We start from the raw sequence: 17,777 nt of genomic DNA, 5'->3' as shown, positions 1-17,777 counted from the left end.
TCTTGAATTTGTTGCCCATTCTTAATTATTTTGAGAATGTAGCTCAGAACTTTCTCCATCATGGTTTCAGACAACTAAGTAGATTACTCTGAAAACAAAGTGCTGGGGAAACTCAGTGGGTCTGGTGGATCTGAGGAGACAGAAACAGAGTTGATTGTCTAATTATCCACTTTCTCAACCTAAGCTGTTCACTTCAATGATTTTTGTTTAGGGCTGTCTTCTCCTGCAGCCCCTTTCGAATTGTATCCATTATTTTAAATTGCCCTTCTTCATACTTCTTACCAAAATGTATCACTTCAAACTTCTCAGAATTAAATTTAACCTGCTGTCAGCTTTGCCCAGCCCATCATCCTGTGCCTTCCTGAAATCTATCACTTCTCAGAGTTCGCAATACTTCCATATTTTATGTCAAATGCAAATGTTGAAACTCCACCCTGTATATACAAGTCTGGAGCATTGATATAAATCAGGAAAAACAGTGGGTCCTAATGACACTGCCTGGGAAATCCCTGTATATACAATCCTCCAGCCTGACAGACAACCAGTGCCCACTGCTGTACTACTTGTTGCTCAGCCAACTTGGGATTCATGCAACCTTTGTCCCTTTTATTCCAAGGGGCTGCTAATTTGATTATATGTCTATGATCTGGCACTTTATCAAACATCTTTTGCAAATCCATGCAGATCACATCAACCCTCATTGTTACCCATCTTAAAAACTCAATCATAAACAGAAAGAGCTGATGAGACTCGCAGATCTGGCAGCATCTACAGGAAGAAATCAGAATTAACATTTCAAGTTACTGGGCCAAAACATTAACTCTGCTTTCTCCCCACAGATACTGCCAGTTCTGCCGAGTTTCACCAACTGTTTCTGTTTTCGTTTCAGATCTCCAACATCCGCATTTGTTTGTTTTAAAAACTCAATCAAATCAATTAAACACGATTGTCAAAAGTAAATCATTTCTAGTTTTAATATTTGAATCAATGAATAATATGTTTTATGTGCAAAAATAGGGTAATTTCTACATATAATTAACTACACATGAAACAGGTATATGTAGATTGGGTAAAATATACATGTCTGTGTGCAATTATATAAGATCTTATAACCCACTGTTTGATCTTTCCTGTCAATGCCACTTGAATGACCTATTCAATAAATCTAACTTCACTACTCTTTTCACAGCTCTGCAAATTATTCTTCCTTTCCAAGTATACATTCGATGCCCTTTTGGAGGCTGTCATCGAATCTACTTCCAACATACTTTCAGGTAACTTTATTGCCAATTTCAGGGTGTAGACTTCTGTAGGATGCCGAGTGCACAACTCGACTAATGATAGCTAGGGGCTCATCGGTAATGAGGCTGCTGGTGCTATTGGAAACCTGCCAATTTTCATTATTTACAATTCAGAACACCACCGGTGACAAGTTCAGCTATTGCAGAATTTAAAAACTAAGGTATCTCTACCTCGGCAACTTAGTCCAAGCCTGCAACACTCTAAAAATAAACAAAAAGTTGGCAGCCTAAAGTGGAATGAAAGAAAAAGAGATCCAGGAAATTTTCTGAGAGAATAAAACCAAGAGATTCCTCCTCCCACTTTGTCAACAGCATGATTAAAAGGCAGCTCCCTTTCAGTTCCGAAGCAGAGTTGGACTCAAAACATTAATTCTGTTCCCAGATGCTGCCCAATCTTCTGCATCTCTTCAGAGTTCTCTGTTTCTGATACCGCTTAAATGGAATCCATACTTAATATATTAACCAGCTGGAAAGTACTCAGAGTTCTGTAAAATGTGATTTTAAAATAAAACAAAGAACTGCTAGAGATTTAAAAAGGAAACAGGAATTGCTGCAAGCAATAGACAATAGACAATAGGTGCAGGAGTAGGCCATTCGGCCCTTCCAGCCAGCACCACCATTCATTATGATCCTGACTGATCATCCACAATCAGTATCCTGTTCCTGCCTTATCCCCATAATCCTTGATTCCACTATCTTTAAGAGCTCTATCCATCTCTTTCTTGAAAGTATCTGGAGAGTTGGCCTCCACTGACTTCTGGGGCAGAGCATTCCATATATCCATCTCTCTCTGGGTGAAGGAGTTTCTCCTCAACTCTGTTCTAAATGGCCTACCCCTTATTTTTAAACTGTGTCCTCTGGTTCTGGACTCACCCATCAGCGGAAACATGCTTCCTGCCTCCAGAGAATCCAATCCTTTAATTATCTTATACGTCTCAATCAGATCCCCTCGCATCCTCCTCAACTCAAGTGTATACAAGCATTCCGCAAGTCTCGCTGTATCTATGGAGAGAAAGTTGAATTAACTTTTGAGATAGTGAGGGTCACTGTCCCAGACCTGCTGAGTTTCTCCAGCAATTTCTGTTTCTCCATCTTATCTCATTCATTCAGTTGTGGGAAAAAAAGACACAATAAGCACCAACGTTTTCATCTCACTGCAGCAGTCAGGCTTATCCTCACCCAGGTCTTTGATCAGCTTTGAACCTGGGTTGGCATATGCAGTGCAATGGATTTACTGGCTGCGTCACAGAGATGCTTGTGTAAGGTTCACGAAACAGCAATCAAAACTTGTCATGTTTCTTACTGAACAGGGTGTACTTCAGACTTGGGTCCACCTCCCTCCAACCCAGCCCCCACTCACCCCAGCCCCCCTGCTACCTGACTATCTGACTGGCCTGCTAGGACCTTGTCACCATTTTGTCAGGTGGGGCCATCAAGAAGATATGGAATGAAAGGCAGGTGAGTGGAGTTTGCTAAGACTATACCCTCTGGACCTGGACTCAACCACGAGGGGAAACACCCTCTTACCATTGACCCTGTCAAGCAACTTAAGAATCCAATCTCTTCCAATTAGATCATCTGCTTAGCCTTTGCTCATAAGACACTCCGTCCATGCAAGGGATCATTCTAGTGAACCTTCTTTGAACTACCTCCAATAAAATGATATTTTTCCTGGAGACAAAACTGCTCACAATACTCCAGATTTAGTCTCACCAGCTCTTTGTACAGTTGCCGTAAGACTTCCCTATCTTATACTCCAATACCATTGAAATAAGGCCCAACATTCCATTAGCCTTTCTGATTAGGAGTATAGGAACAGGAGTAGGCCATTCAGCCCCTTGATCCTGCTGTGCCATTCGGTAAGATCATGGCTGATCAGTGGCCTAAGTCCATTTGCCTGCATTGGGGCCATAATCTTGATGCCACTGCGTAATAAAAATCTGGCTGTCTCAGAATTTAACAATTGATTGAGCATCAACCATCATTTGAGGAAGATCGTTCCAAACGTCCTCTGTTCCTTGAAGTGCTTTCTAACATCTCTCCTGAATGGCCTGGCCTTAATATTTAGACAATGTCCCCGGTTCTAGAATCTTCAACCAGTAAATAATTTATCTCAATCTGCCCTGTCTTTCCCTGTTAATACCCTGAACACCTCAATTAAATGACCCATAACCCTCTAAATTTTAGAGAGTAAAGGCCTAATTTATCCAATCTTTCCTTGTAATGAAACCCCTGACGTCCAAGTAACATCCTTGCAAACCTGTGTTGAACTCCCTGTAGGGCCAAAATATCCTTCCTATGGTGCTGTGCCCAGATCTGCTCGTAGTACTTTAAGTGGGATCTAACGAGGGCTTTGCATAACTGCAACATAACATCTGCATCCGTACATCTAGCCCTTTAGACATGGAAGAGCATTAGCCTTCTTGACTGTTTTCTGCACCTGTCTGTGGCATTTTAAAGAGCTGTGCACCTGAAAGGGTGAAATAACTGACCATTTGGAAAGGGGTGTCAGAATTGGTCCTAGTCAGCATAATGCTTGACAAATCTTCTGGAAATTTTTGAGGATGTGACCAGTAGAGTAGTCAATGGCGAATCAGTAGATGATGTGTATCTGGACTTTCAAAATGTTTTTGTCAAGGTTCCACATGAGATTAGTAAGCAAAATTAAAACTGATGGTATCAGAGGTAATGCATTGATATGGATAGAGGCTGGTCGGCAGACAGGAAACAGATTTGCAATAAATGGGTCCTTTTCAGAATGGCATGCAGTGACTAGTTGGGTTCCACAATGTTCGGTGCTGGGACTTCAGCTGTTCACAACATACAATAATGATTTGGAAGAAGGAACTGAAGGCAATATCTCCAAATTTTCAGATGACTCTAAGCTTGGTGGCAGTGCATACTGTGAGGAAGATGCTAAGAGACTGCAGGGTGACTTGAACAGACTGGCTGAGTGGGCAAATATGACATAATGTGGATAAATGTGAGGTTATCCACTATGGTCAAAAAGCAGGAAGGCAGAATATTATCTAATGGTGGCAGTTTAGCAAAAGGGGAGGTGCAGTGAGACCTGAGTGCCGTGGTGGAACAGTCACTGAAGGTTGGCATGCAGTTGCAGCAGGCAGTGAGGAAAGCTGGCCTTCATAGCGAGAGAATTTGAGTATCGGAGTAAGGATGTCTTGCTGCAGTTATACAGGGCCTTGGTGAGGCCACACCCTGAGTATTGTGTGCAGTCTGAGGTAGGATAACCTTGCTCTTGAGAGAGTCCGGCGACGGCTCACCAGACTGATTCCCGGGATGGCTGAACTGTCATATGGGGAGACACTGGATCAACTGGGCTTATATTTGCTGAAATTTAGAAGAATGGGGGAAGGGGTTTGGAATCTCATGGACATATATAAAATTCTGAAGGGACTGGATAGTTTAGATGCAGGAAGAATATTCCTGATGTTGGGGAAGTCCAGAACTAGGGTTCGCAGTCTAAGAATAAGGGGTAAGCCATTCAGGACTGAGGTGAGGAAGAACCTCTTCACTCAGAGTTGTGAAGCTCTGAAATTCTCTCCCATAGGAAGCTATGGGGCTGTTTCATTAGATGTATTCAAGAGGGAGCTGGACGTGGCCCATGGAGCTAAAGGGATCTGGAGAGAGGGCAGGAATGGGATACTGAGATTGCATGATTAGCCATGATCATATTAAATGGTTAGATAGGTCGAACGGCCAAATGGCCTACTCCTGCACCTATTTTCTATGTTTCTTTGAACCCACAAGTCTTGTTGGACATCCACTGCACTTAACTTTCTGCTTTCTAAATAAATGCCCTGATCTACCCTTTTCTAGTCCAAAACATAACCTCATACTTGCTTATATTAAAATCCATCTGCCACAACTTTGCCCATTCACCGAAACTATCCATATCCTATGCCACCAACGCTGCCTACAATACTGCCCAATTTTATATCATCAGCAAATTTGGATATTTGATATTTAGAGCAATTATCCAAGTCATTTATGAATATTATAAACAGTTATGGACCCAGCACGGATTCTTGCGGAATCCCACTGGTCACAGGTCTTCAACCCGAAAAAGAACCCCTCATCCCCACATGCTTTTTCCTATCCATGAGCCAATTCTCTAATTGTGTTAATATATCACGTCTAACACAGTGGCTGTTATGTTATGGCATAATCTTCTTTGTGAGGTACCTTGTCGAATGGCTTCTAGACGTCCAAATACAAAACATCCACTTTGGTTGAGACTTCCTCAAAGAGCTTTAATAAATTAGCTAGGAATGATTTCCCCTTCATGAAACCATACTGACCCTGCTTAATTAGAACATAGAACATAGAACATTACAGCACAGTACAGGCCCTTCAGCCCTCGATGTTGTGCCGACCTGTCATACCAATCTCAAGCCCATCTAACCTACACTATTCCATGTACGTCCATATGCTTATCCAATGACGACTTAAATGTATCTAAAGTTGGCGAATCTATTACTGTTGCAGGCAAAGCGTTCCATTCCCTTACTACTCTCTGAGTAAAGAAACTACCTCTGACATCTGTCCTATATCTTTCACCCCTCAATTTAAAGCTATGCCCCCTCATGCTCGCCATCACCATCCTAGGAAAAAGGCTCTCCCTATCCACCCTATCTAACCCTCTGATTAGTTTATATGTTTCAATTAAGTCACCTCTCAACCTTCTTCTCTCTAACGAAAACAACCTCAAGTCCGTCAACCTTTCCTCGTAAGACCTTCCCTCCATACCAGGCAACATCCTAGTAAATCTCCTCTGCACCCTTTCCAAAGCTTCCACATCCTTCTTATAATGCGGTGACCAGAACTGTACGCAATACTCCAAGTGCGGCCACACCAGAGTTTTGTACAGCTGCAGCATAACCTCATGGTTCCGGAACTCGATCCGTCTATTAATAAAAGCTAAAACACTGTATGCCTTCTTAACAGCCCTGTCAACCAGGGTGGCAACTTTCAAGGATCTGTGTACAAGGACACCGAGATCTCTCTGCTCATCTACACTACTAAGAATCTTACCATTAGCCCAGTACTTTGCCTTCCGATTACTCCTACCAAAGTGCATCACCTCACACTTGTCTGCATTAAACTCCATTTGCCACCTCTCAGCCCATCTCTGCAGCTTATCTATGTCTCTCTGCAACCTACAGCATCCTTCGTCACTATCCACAACTCCACCGACCTTGGTATCGTCTGCAAATTTACTAACCCATCCTTCTAAGCCCTCATCCAGGTCATTTATAAAAATGACAAACAGCAGTGGACCCAACACCGACCCTTGCGGCACACCACTAGTAACTGGTCTCCAGGATGAACATTTCCCATCAACTACCATCCTCTGTCTTCTTTCAGCAAGCCAGATTATGATTATGATTAAATTAGATTATGATTTTCCAAATGTTCTGCTATTAATTCCTTAACGCTTGATTCCAGTACTTTTCCAACAATCGATTTTAGGCTATTCGGCTTATAGGTACTCACCTTTTGCCTCCCTCCCCTTTTGAATAGCGGTGTCGCATTAGCAGTTTTTCAGACCTCTGGTATTTCCTCAAGAATCCAAGGATTTTTGGAAAGTTATAACCAATGCTTCCAATATTTCTGCAACTACCTCTTTTAGGATCCTAGGATGCAAACTATCAGGCACGAACCTAACTTCAGCCCCATTTGTTTAAAACTACTTTGATAGTGATGATAGTGGTACCTACTTCCTACCCAATACTTTTTAGCATTAATGGGATGTTCAAAGTATCTTTCACCATAAAGACAAATGCATAGTATCCGTTTAAATCCTCTGCCACTTCCTTGGTCCCCAAAACATTCATTTTCTAAGAGGCCTAGTTTCATTTGACCCCTGTGTTCCTTTTCATATATTGAAAGAAGCCCTGAATGTCGAGTTTTTTTTAATATTTCTCACCAGTTTGTCTCATAGTTTACTTTCTCTCTTTATTATCATTTTAGTTCTCCTTTGTTGGATTCTGAATTTATCTCAGCCTTCAGGGCTACCACTGACTTCGGCCTATCTATAAATATTTTCTTCTTTTGATTTAATACTCTCCTTAACCTCCTTAGTTAGTATGGTTAGTTCATCCTTCACTTAGAATCTTTCCTTCTAACCAGGATGTATTATTGTCTTTGCCTTTCTGGAGAACGGGGTGCCAGCCTGCTTGGCCTTTCCTGCTATTCAGGAACTGATGGACTGACCCTGCTTGCAACTCACACTGTGCCATCTTCTCAGTTCACAGTTCGCTCAGGACAGCTGGATTGTGATGGAATCAATTTGAGGAGACTTGGTGTACAGAGAGCCAAAAGCTTAGTATTGTTGGAGGGGTGGTCTGTGATGTCTAGAGCTGAGTTTGGACTTGGTCCATGACCACCAGGAGCTGGTCAAGACCCTTAGGAGGTGGTCTTTGCAGATCAAAAGGTGACACCAGCTGAGATTGACACTTTTGAGGAAGACAATGGATACCAGACTTGCTTTGAACTATCTCATTTGTTGTCCACGCAAAGTCACACCTGGATGAGTATGGTGCAGGAGTGGGAAAAGTCCATTTGTACAGTGATATAGAGCTCTTACAGCAATCTGGAATTGGTCCTGCAATTGGTAGGATTCTTTGATCTCTAAGAGGTATCTAACCTTCACAAACCCAGGCTTGTCTAAAACTCTTCTGCCTGTAACTGGACTCACATGAGTCTCCATCACCCTTCCACTCGTGAACCTGGGTTGGCTCCTGGTCCTGCAACTGCTCAATTTTTGAATTTTTGTCCTTGTTTTCAAATTCTGCCACGGTCACACTCATCTCTGCAATCCCCTCCAGGCTTATAACCCATTGAGACCTCTGCTTTCCTCCAATTTTGGTCTTGACTTTAAATAACTTTAAATAAGGCCAGAAGCTGCAGAAGTAGATGTGGGCCATTCAGCCCATCAAATCTGCTCTGCCCTTCAAAGAGAGCATGGCTGACCTGATAATCCTTAACTCCGCTTTGCCCCAGTATTAGAAATTGTGCCTTCATCTGCCTGTGTCCCAGGGCTGTCCAATTCACTTCCTTTCAGTCAGTGCTAGGAAACTATCTCCTTGACCAAAGTTTTGATCATCTGGTCCATGGAGTTTTTTTATAAGAACTAGGATTACCAAATGTGTTTTTGATGATTGCATTGGATGACTCTCACCTCCTCTCCCAACTACCATGTCCAATTGCTCCCCCCACACCCAGGAAAAAATGTAGCTTTTTCTTCAATATCTTTCTAATTAGTGAAGGAAAACTTGTTTCTAAAAAAGTTAAATAGAACTCCCCTTGTTTTTAGTGCCCAGATTTTCAGCATCTCCTCACTACCTTCCCTTTGCGATACAAGATACAACAGTAATATAATCTCCAATACACAAATAACTAATTTCTAACAGCCAGACTAAGTGTGTGGTCAATGTGGGGAGCTACAGTGATTGAACAATCCATAGTGCACATCAAACAGCGTATGTAATTGAGACAATAACATGGACATCTCCCCACCCCCAAACCAACTTCATAACATTAATTTCACAGTATCATCAAATAAGGAATTATATTTCTTTACTTTTCTGTTCTGGCTGTGAAACTGCCTTGCTACAGCTATTCTGTCATGGAGTACCTCAACAGCTGTCCTGTCCTGGGTCTACACTCCCTTTCGATTCCAATCACTACAGTCTAGGACATCTCCCTGAGGTCTAATCTTACTCGATTGCATTAAACAAATACCGCTTATTGGTTTTTCAAGATCCACTCTTTGAGCTGCAATGACGTATTAATGTCCACAGGCCTCTTCCGAACTGCTCGCCCAAACAATGAGTCACTTTCTAATTTCTGTGTTTATCTGACAGCACAAAGTCATCCAACTGCATGACTCCTTTCTTGCATGGCTGCTAAAAATCAGCACTTAACAGGCTGTCTGCTGTCTCTCTAACTGTCACCCCCGTAACTCCCTGGTCTATCCTGTGTGATTTCTCAAAAACCTTGCCCCTGCTGCAGGAAATCTCTGTATCCCTGAATATTACAATGTTGCCTTTTCCACAGAATGGTGGCTTTCTGTTCAAAGAAGGCTTACAAAAAGAAGGATTCATCATTTTTTAAAAAAAACTGCACTACTTCAATTCTGGATTCTTGCACATTCCAACTCCCACTTTGCCCCATTGTTGGCAACCATACCTTCAAAATTCAATTCTGGACTTTGCTCCATAATTGTCTTTACTTCTATCTTGTCCTTTTTACCAAACCTTTAATCTCCTGTCCTAATATCAGACTGTGTCTGACAATCACTCCTGTGAAATACTTCAGGACTTCTACTGCATTAAAGTTCCTCTGTATGTAGGTTGTAGTAGTATGAGGATCAAACAGTTAGGAAATAATGTTATTTCTCTTTCTTTCTCCTTATTTTCCTTTCAGTTCTGTTGCAACGAGAAAAGATGAAGTTTCTTGTTGTCTGTCCGCTTGGCCTGCTTCAGCTTTTGATAGCCCTTTGCCTATCGCAGCAGCATCACTCAGAACTTCTGGTCAGCACTAAGCTGGGGAAGGTGATGGGAACAAGAATGCCAGTTCTGTCCAGCTACCTCAGCGCTTTCCTTGGGATACCATACGCCGAACCTCCAATTGGGAATTTACGATTCAAAAAGCCTGAGGCCAAGACACCATGGTCAGGGATCTGGAACGCTTCCTCTTATCCCAAGATCTGTCAGCAATACGTTGACACTCAGTTTCCTGGATTTCCTGGCTCAGAGATGTGGAACCCTAATAAAGAGATGAGTGAGGACTGCTTGTACCTCAATGTGTGGGTCCCGTCCCCTAGGCCAAGAAATGCTACTGTCATGGCGTGGGTCTATGGAGGCGGTTTCTACAGTGGAGCTTCAACATTGGATGTCTACAATGGGAAGTATCTTGCTCACACTGAACAGGTGATAGTGGTCTCCATGAACTACAGGGTTGGTGCTTTTGGTTTTCTCGCTCTCCATGGATACCAAGAGGCACCAGGAAATGTTGGGCTTCTGGACCAGAGGCTGGCATTGCAATGGGTGCAGGAGAACATCCAGTTCTTTGGTGGAAATCCAAAGATGGTGACTATTTTCGGAGAAAGTGCTGGCGGAGCTTCTGTTGGCATGCATCTCCTCTCCCCGGGGAGCAGAGACCTCTTCAAAAGGGCTGTCCTACAAAGTGGCTCACCAAATTGTCCATGGGCAACTGTTTCTGTAGCTGAGGGTCGCAGGAGGGCAGTTGAATTAGGAAGACTCCTGAACTGCAACATCAACAGCGATGAAGAGTTAATTGATTGCCTTCGGACAAAAGAGCCTCAAGAACTCATTGACAAGGAGTGGTCTGTCCTCCCGTACAATAGCGTCTTCAGGTTTTCATTTGTTCCAATCATTGATGGGGACTTCTTCCCAGATTCCCTGGAGTCCATGCTGAACTCGGGTAATTTCAAGAAAACTCAGGTCTTGTTAGGGGTCAACAAGGATGAAGGTACCTACTTCCTCCTATATGGAGCCCCAGGCTTCAGTAAGGACTCAGAGAGCATTATTACTCGCGAAGACTTCATGGCAGGGGTCAAGTTAAGTGTCCCTCACGCAAGTGAGTTGGGGCTGGAAGCTGTTGCCCTTCAGTACACGGACTGGATGGATGAGCATAATGGTATAAAGAACAGAGATGCAATGGATGACATTGTCGGAGACCATAATGTCATCTGCCCTTTAATGCACTTTGCCTACAAGTACTCGGAATTTGGTAATAGCATCTACATGTACTTCTTCAATCATCGAGCCTCCAATTTGGTTTGGCCAGAGTGGATGGGAGTCATCCATGGCTATGAAATTGAATTTGTCTTTGGGCTACCTCTAGACCGCCATCTAAACTACACAGAGGAGGAGGAGATGTTGAGCAGAAAGATAATGCACTACTGGTCAACGTTTGCAAGAACTGGGTAAGAACAAAACTGGATGAATCCACAAAAGGAAAAGTCTTTTTCCTTTCCTGTATTTCTCTTCTGTTTTCATGACTTTGGGACACGTCAAAGCACTTTATAATCAACAAAGGACTTTTTGAAGTCATATGTTGTATTGTAGGAAGTACAGAGGTTCAATTTTGTGCGTGGCAGGCTGCTACAAAACAGGAGTTCAATAAATGACTAGGGACTTTGTTCTAACAATATTGGTTGAAGGATGAATACTAAGCCAGGCAATTCTAAACAGTGCTGAGAGATCTTTTGCAATCGCCTGAGTGGGCAGACATATCAATTTAATACCTCATCCCAAAGACGGAGCAGTGTCACTGATGGCACTCTGCACTGCACTGTACTGTACTGTTGGAGTTTCAGGCTGTACTATGTGCTTCTGCAGTGAAATGTGAGCCAATAGCTTTCTGATATGAAGGCAAGGGCGTCATCCACTGAGCCTCAGCCATAAAAGAACTGAATCAGAATTCTCAAAACTAGGGCACACTCCTGTCCTCCAGTTTATTTTTCCAGACCTCTAGATTACCAGCCCCATAACATAATCATCAAATGCAGTGGGGAAATAAGCTCAGGTCAACACAAGACAAATTTGCACTTTACCAAGTATAAGGGTGAAATGAGTTTTACACAGACGCAGAGATAGCAGGAACTGCAGATGCTGGAGTCAGAGATAACACTGTGTGGAGCTGGAAAAACACAGCAGGCTAGGCAACATCAGAGGAGCGGGAAAGTTGATGTTTCAGGTCAGGACTCTTCTTCATGAATGAGGCTTTCTGAGGCCCATCTCTGAAGAAGGGTCCCGACCTGAGACATCAACTTTCCTGTTCCTCTGATGCCTGGCCAGCTTTGTTCCTCCAGCTCCACACAGTGTTATCTCACACAGACTCAGCTTAGTTTGTTACAAACCACTGGGGAAAGTGTATTGATTCTCCAGTCCCAGTACTGCCAGGGTCACCACAAAAACTAATGATTTAAGCAAAGTATACAAAGTCCCCAGTTTAGCAGTCTTTTGGACTCTGTAGAAAATATTTGACCAGATCCCTGTACTTAACAAGAACTCCTATTTATTACAAATAAGTTTTAGTGACAAGTAAATGAAACTGAGCTACCAACATATGACACCACTAGTTGAAATTCTAACCCACTTTTTAAGACTCAACACACACACACACACACACACACGCAGACACACACACACGCAGACACAAATAAAACAACATTGCTTTATTGGTGGAGGAACAAACACTAGAGAACACAATATTACAAGTACACAGAAATAGCAAGACCTTCTATTCTTCAGTCTCCTTCTCCAGTACTTTACAACAAACAGAGCAACTGACACTCTATAAACTCTGAGCTACTTTGTAAGAAGCAACAGCAAGGAGAATCTAACTGGCTTTTTACAGGCTTCACTCTTTTACTGCAGAGAGACAAGTGTCACAGGATCTTCTCCTTCGGAAGTTTGTTTCTAATTCAATTGTGCAACGTGAGTAATGCTGGCAGGACCAGCGTTTCTTGCTTGTCCCTTGCTGCCCCTTGAGAACACGGTAGTGAGCTGACTTCTTGAACCGCTGCAGTGCATATTTACTGTAGGTTGACCAACAATGATGCTGGGGAGGGAACTCCATGATTCTGACCCAGCAACACTGAAGGAATGGTGATATATATCCATATCAGGATGGTGGGTGGCTTGGAGGGGAACTTGCAGGGGTGGTGTTCCCATGTATCTGCTACCCTTGTCCTTTAGGTCCAAGTCCAGTGGCATCTCTCTCTTGAAACTCTCAAGCTGTTTACCTACCCATAAGCCAGAGAGTCATCGAGCAGATGTCTCCCAGCATCCATCACTGGTCACAATTGGACAAATCAGTCAGCAATCTGTTGTTGGGTGAATCTTACTCTGCACACCCTGGTGCCATGGCATCTTCTGTCTCCTCCTGCCACAGTTTGCACAACTCACAACATGTTCCAGTAACCTGTTTTGAAAAGTGCGGCTATTTTTCCCCCTCAATCCTATTTTTCGGATAGTTCTTTACTACTTACAAAGAACAAAGAAAATTACAGCACAGGAACAGGCCCTTCGCCCCTCCAAGCCTGCGCCGATCAAGATCCTCTGTCTAACCTGTCATCTATTTTCTAACAGTCTGTTGTCCATTTGCTCCCTGACCATCCATGTACCTGTCCAAATTTACCTTAAAAGACGCTAACGTGTCTGCGTCTACCACCTCCGCTGGCAACGCGTTCCAGGCACCCACCACCCTCTGTGTAAAGAACTTTTCCACGCATATCTCCCTTAAACTTTCCTCCTCAGTTCACAATCAAAAGAAAGATAAAAAGATGTAGACTTACAAGTTGAATATGGGGTCTATGTTCAACCAATATCTAACTATTCTTCAACAGTTAATATTGGAAATTCCTCTCAGAATATTAATGTTAACAATTAGTTTACAGAGTGATATGGAATCTCTCTATATGTACACATTTGGAACAAACCCAAGCCACAGCTTCCTGGATAAATTACAAGATAGAATTGCCTCTTCTTGGCTCGTATGCCTCAAAAGTTCCAAAATATTAATGTAATTCAGTAAGGTGAATCGAGACGAACTATTTCCTCTGATCCAGTGAATGGAGGACAAGGCTTTTTCCACAATCTTAAAATTAGATCTGAGCAATTTACAAATGAAATCAGGAAGCATTTTTCACAAGCAGGGATTGTAAATCTAGATAATAAAATGTGAGGCTGGATGAACACAGCAGGTTCATCCAGCCTCACATTTTATTATCTTGGAATCTCCAGCATCTGCAGTTCCCATTATCATTGTAAATCTAGAGCTTTCCAGCTTAAATGGCAGTGGACATGGTTGGGGGGTGGGTCAGTTAGAGCTTTTGAGATAGAGATTGACAGATTTTAGTTGAGACAACATTAAAAGATATGAAACAAGTGTGAAAATGGAGTTGACATCTACTTGAATGATGAAATGAGTTCACAGGGTTTAGTGGTGATCTCCTATTTTAGGTTCCTGATCATTAGGTACTTACGTCTGAAGCACAATAGCCCAAGGTTCATCAAACAAGTATTTGACTGTTGTTTTTATTCTCTCCAGAAACCCAAATGAGCATCATATGCAAAAACGAAAATGGCCACCTTTCACTACCGATGACCAGAAGTTCATTGACCTTAACGTGGAGCCTATCAAGGTCAATAAGGGTCTACGAGTTCAGATGTGTGCCTTCTGGAACCAGTTCCTTCCCAAGCTCCTCAATGCCACAGGTAATGTTTTCCCTCCTCAGTACAACAGAGTTCCAATTCGCACTGAAGCCTAACACTTGCTGAATTTCATCAATCCTATCCACTTGCTTTCCCTTTTCAAAGATGCTGAATGGGTCTGCTCTTGTAGCTTGCCTGCCTGCTCATCTGTCATAGATGATCACTATAAGCTCAGTGACTCTCTTGTGCTCCAAGCACAAGAAGCAGTCAGCAAGGAGAATTCAATTTTAACCCTCTCTGACAAGAGTAAGTTATTGTTTAACTCCGTAACGACACATGCCCACACACTGGCTTACCTCTGACCCAGCACAGTCTGGGATCCAAGTTGGACATCTTCCCATAGGACTCAGTTCAGTGCTGTGCAGGATGGTTCCCACCATCACCACGAGATACTGCTTCCACCAGTGTGTCTATGTAGTGGGTAATCTATTCCTGTGTATGCTAGTTAATGATGTAAAAGGATACCGGTTTTTAACCACAATGGGGCTCATGAGTCTGTATTCACCTCAGAGCCTTGGATGTTTGCTTAAGTAGTTTTGCAACTCTTGCATATTTGGTAATAGGACTATAGAACAGCATAGAAGACCATGTAGCCCATCAGTCTGTGCTGATTCTTTGAAAGAACGCTTCAATTTAGTCCCCGCCTGCACTGCTCTCTCCCCATGGTCCAGTTTTTTTATATTTTCAATATTATCCAATTCCTTTTCAAAATTTCCAATTGAATCTGTGTTTACTAATCTTTCAGGCAGATTATAACAATATGTTTGTCTAAAATAGAGAAGAACGAGAGGATTGCCTTTGACAACTACCTACTGCCTTTTGTGGGGTAGGGCCTTGAAAGTTGGAGGGTAAAGGGACAGGTGTTTAATGGGAAGGTGGTTCTTTAAACTTAAATTTCTTAATTTATTTCTCCTAACTATATAATTTGATTTTTATTTATATTGAGTTAATTTAATAATTGTTCCCTTTTCATTTTAGCCTGTGATGGAGAACTATCTAGCAACAGAACACCTAGTTTTAAGGGGAATGGTTTCTGTGTTGTTTTATTGACCCTTCTCTGCTTCTTTCTCAACTAAACAAGATGCATTAACATCTGAGATAATGGGAACTGCAGATGCTGGAGAATTCCAAGATAATAAAATGTGAGGCTGGATGAACACAGCAGGCCAAGCAGCATCTCAGGAGCACAAAAGCTCCTGAGATGAATTAACATCTGCCTTGGCGTCAGAAAGGCATTGCAAGGTTAACACTGAAAAGGGGGAACTGTTCATCAGGAGTTTGGAAAAAATTCAAGACCAGTGATACTCGAATTACAGATGGGGGAGGGTTGATTCAGGACTGACTTCATTGTTCAGCCTTGCTCTGATTGTGAGCTGGTGAGTTGAGTTGGTAGATGCAGATGGGGAGCTTTTTATCCACCTATCACACCACTTTAGGTTTAGGAGCAAGATAATAGATAATAGATCATAGAACCCTTAATGTAGAAACAGGCCCAACAAGTCCACACCCCCCCCGCCTCAGAGTAGCCTACCCAGACCCATCCCCCTACAACCCAACTAATCTACACATCCCTGAACACTACAGACAATTTATCATGGCCAATCCACCTAGTCTGCATATCTTTGGTCTGTGGGAGGAAACCTGAGCACCTGGAGAAAACCCACAATAGGCAAATGCAAAATATAAAGCTGTAAGGCCTGCCCAACTGGGTTTTCAAGGGGCTTTTGGGAATGGTTCTGACTGCCTTCTGACAAAAGGAAAAAATATTATTTCAATGGAGTGTCCCCATCCCCTTGAGGCAGCTTTTATGATCAGATGAAGTCTTGCATGCATTTGCCCTACCTCACTGATCTTTAAAGGCTGGAAAGAGTCACTACAATCTAAAGATCTAAATTTTTTTTTTGCAATTCTGCACCCCTAATTGGAACACCCAGCTTCTCCCCAACAGCCTCCCTCCCACTTCCAAGACTGATCTCCACCCTCTAGTCGAGTCAATCACTGGCTACACTGGAACCTCCTGGGCCTAGCAGATCAGACTAAAATCAACCTCCCAGTCACGGTGCTTTCTTATGATCAGTGAAAGGCTGTTGGGATTTGCCTCTCCAGTGCTGTTGTAATGTGAGCAGAAGATTCAAGAGAAACCATTCTGCCTGACTACTGTCCCCTGCAGCTGGCGTCTGGGTAGCCACTCTCTGATTGCGATACCAGAGGGAACGTCATTCTTTAATTGTAGCCCAGAGGACAATTCCAACACTGTCCTGGGACTGGATTCACCTTCGTGGCTGGAAGTAGTGTGTTGGAGTGGGGAAGGCAGTATAGAATCAAAGTAAGAAAGGGTAATGTCGATGATCTAGGGCGTATCTTGTCTTGAGGCCTGGTTGGAGGGTGGTTCCTCAGTCTTGCTCAGTGAGTTACCCAGCAGGAATTGAGTTACAAACGGTATGACCTCAAAGCATAGAAAAACAAAGTGAGACAGAATCAAACCATCAAAGAAACTCTTGTTAAATCTGCTACACTTATTCTTTTAAATCTGTGTAAAATTTGCTCAAAACTTAAGTGAAAGCAAGCTGTTTAATTTAGTATCAGAGATAATGGGAACTGCAGATGCTGGAGAATCCAAGATTCTTCCCGTCTTCCCTGGACTGACCTATCCCCTCCCTACCTATACTCTCCACTCCACCTATCTTCTTTTCTCTCCATCTTCGGTCCGCCTCCCCCTCTCTCCCTATTTATTCCAGAACCCTCACCCCATCCCCCTCTCTGCTGAAGGGTCTAAGCCCGAAACGTCAGCTTTTGTGCTTCTGAGATGCTGCTTGGCCTGTGGTGTTCATCCAGCTTCACACTTTATTATACTTAATTTAGTAAATTGCTTTTATAGCTACTGCTTGAGCTGCAGTTTTAATAATCTCCAGACAGTAGTACATTAAAATATTTGTGGCACATTTACCTAAAATATTGAGGTAACTCCCGAACAAAGTTTGGGCCCTGAGGGAATGAGCTGCTTCGAAGAATAGTTTCCCCAAACTTTTGACCTTCAACCAAGCAACTTAAGTCGAAGTTGCTTTGCTGCTTACAAAATTCTGCACACCATTAACTCCTATCAGTATACGTGAAGAAAAAAATCAGAGTTAACGTTTCGGGTCCGATGACCCTTCCTCAGAATCCAAAACAAAACCCAACACTGGACCCAAAACATTAATTCTGATTT

General features: G+C 42.7%; 1 protein-coding gene across 3 annotated transcripts in view; it reads left to right on the top strand.

Annotated features, from left to right (window-relative positions):
• The window catches only part of ache (acetylcholinesterase), a 52,989-nt gene that overhangs the window by 23,014 nt on the left and 12,198 nt on the right, over positions 1 to 17,777 (top strand). Inside the window, exons 2-5 of one of the 3 annotated variants that reach the window (XM_048524220.2) lie at positions 1,190 to 1,274; positions 9,750 to 11,274; positions 14,406 to 14,572; positions 15,548 to 17,310. In XM_048524220.2, coding sequence (XP_048380177.2) covers positions 9,770 to 11,274; positions 14,406 to 14,572; positions 15,548 to 15,645 — 1,770 coding nt within the window. In that variant the 5' untranslated portion in view covers positions 1,190 to 1,274; positions 9,750 to 9,769 and the 3' untranslated portion in view covers positions 15,646 to 17,310. Of the gene's footprint in view, positions 1 to 1,189; positions 1,275 to 9,749; positions 11,275 to 14,405; positions 14,573 to 15,547; positions 17,311 to 17,777 lie in introns of those variants that run through there. The other 2 variants (XM_048524219.2, XM_059642532.1) reach the window with 2 other exon arrangements.

This window comes from Stegostoma tigrinum, chromosome 45 (assembly GCF_030684315.1).
Source record: "Stegostoma tigrinum isolate sSteTig4 chromosome 45, sSteTig4.hap1, whole genome shotgun sequence".
Taxonomy (NCBI): domain Eukaryota; kingdom Metazoa; phylum Chordata; class Chondrichthyes; order Orectolobiformes; family Stegostomatidae; genus Stegostoma; species Stegostoma tigrinum.
This window is presented reverse-complemented; position numbering and strand designations above follow the sequence as displayed.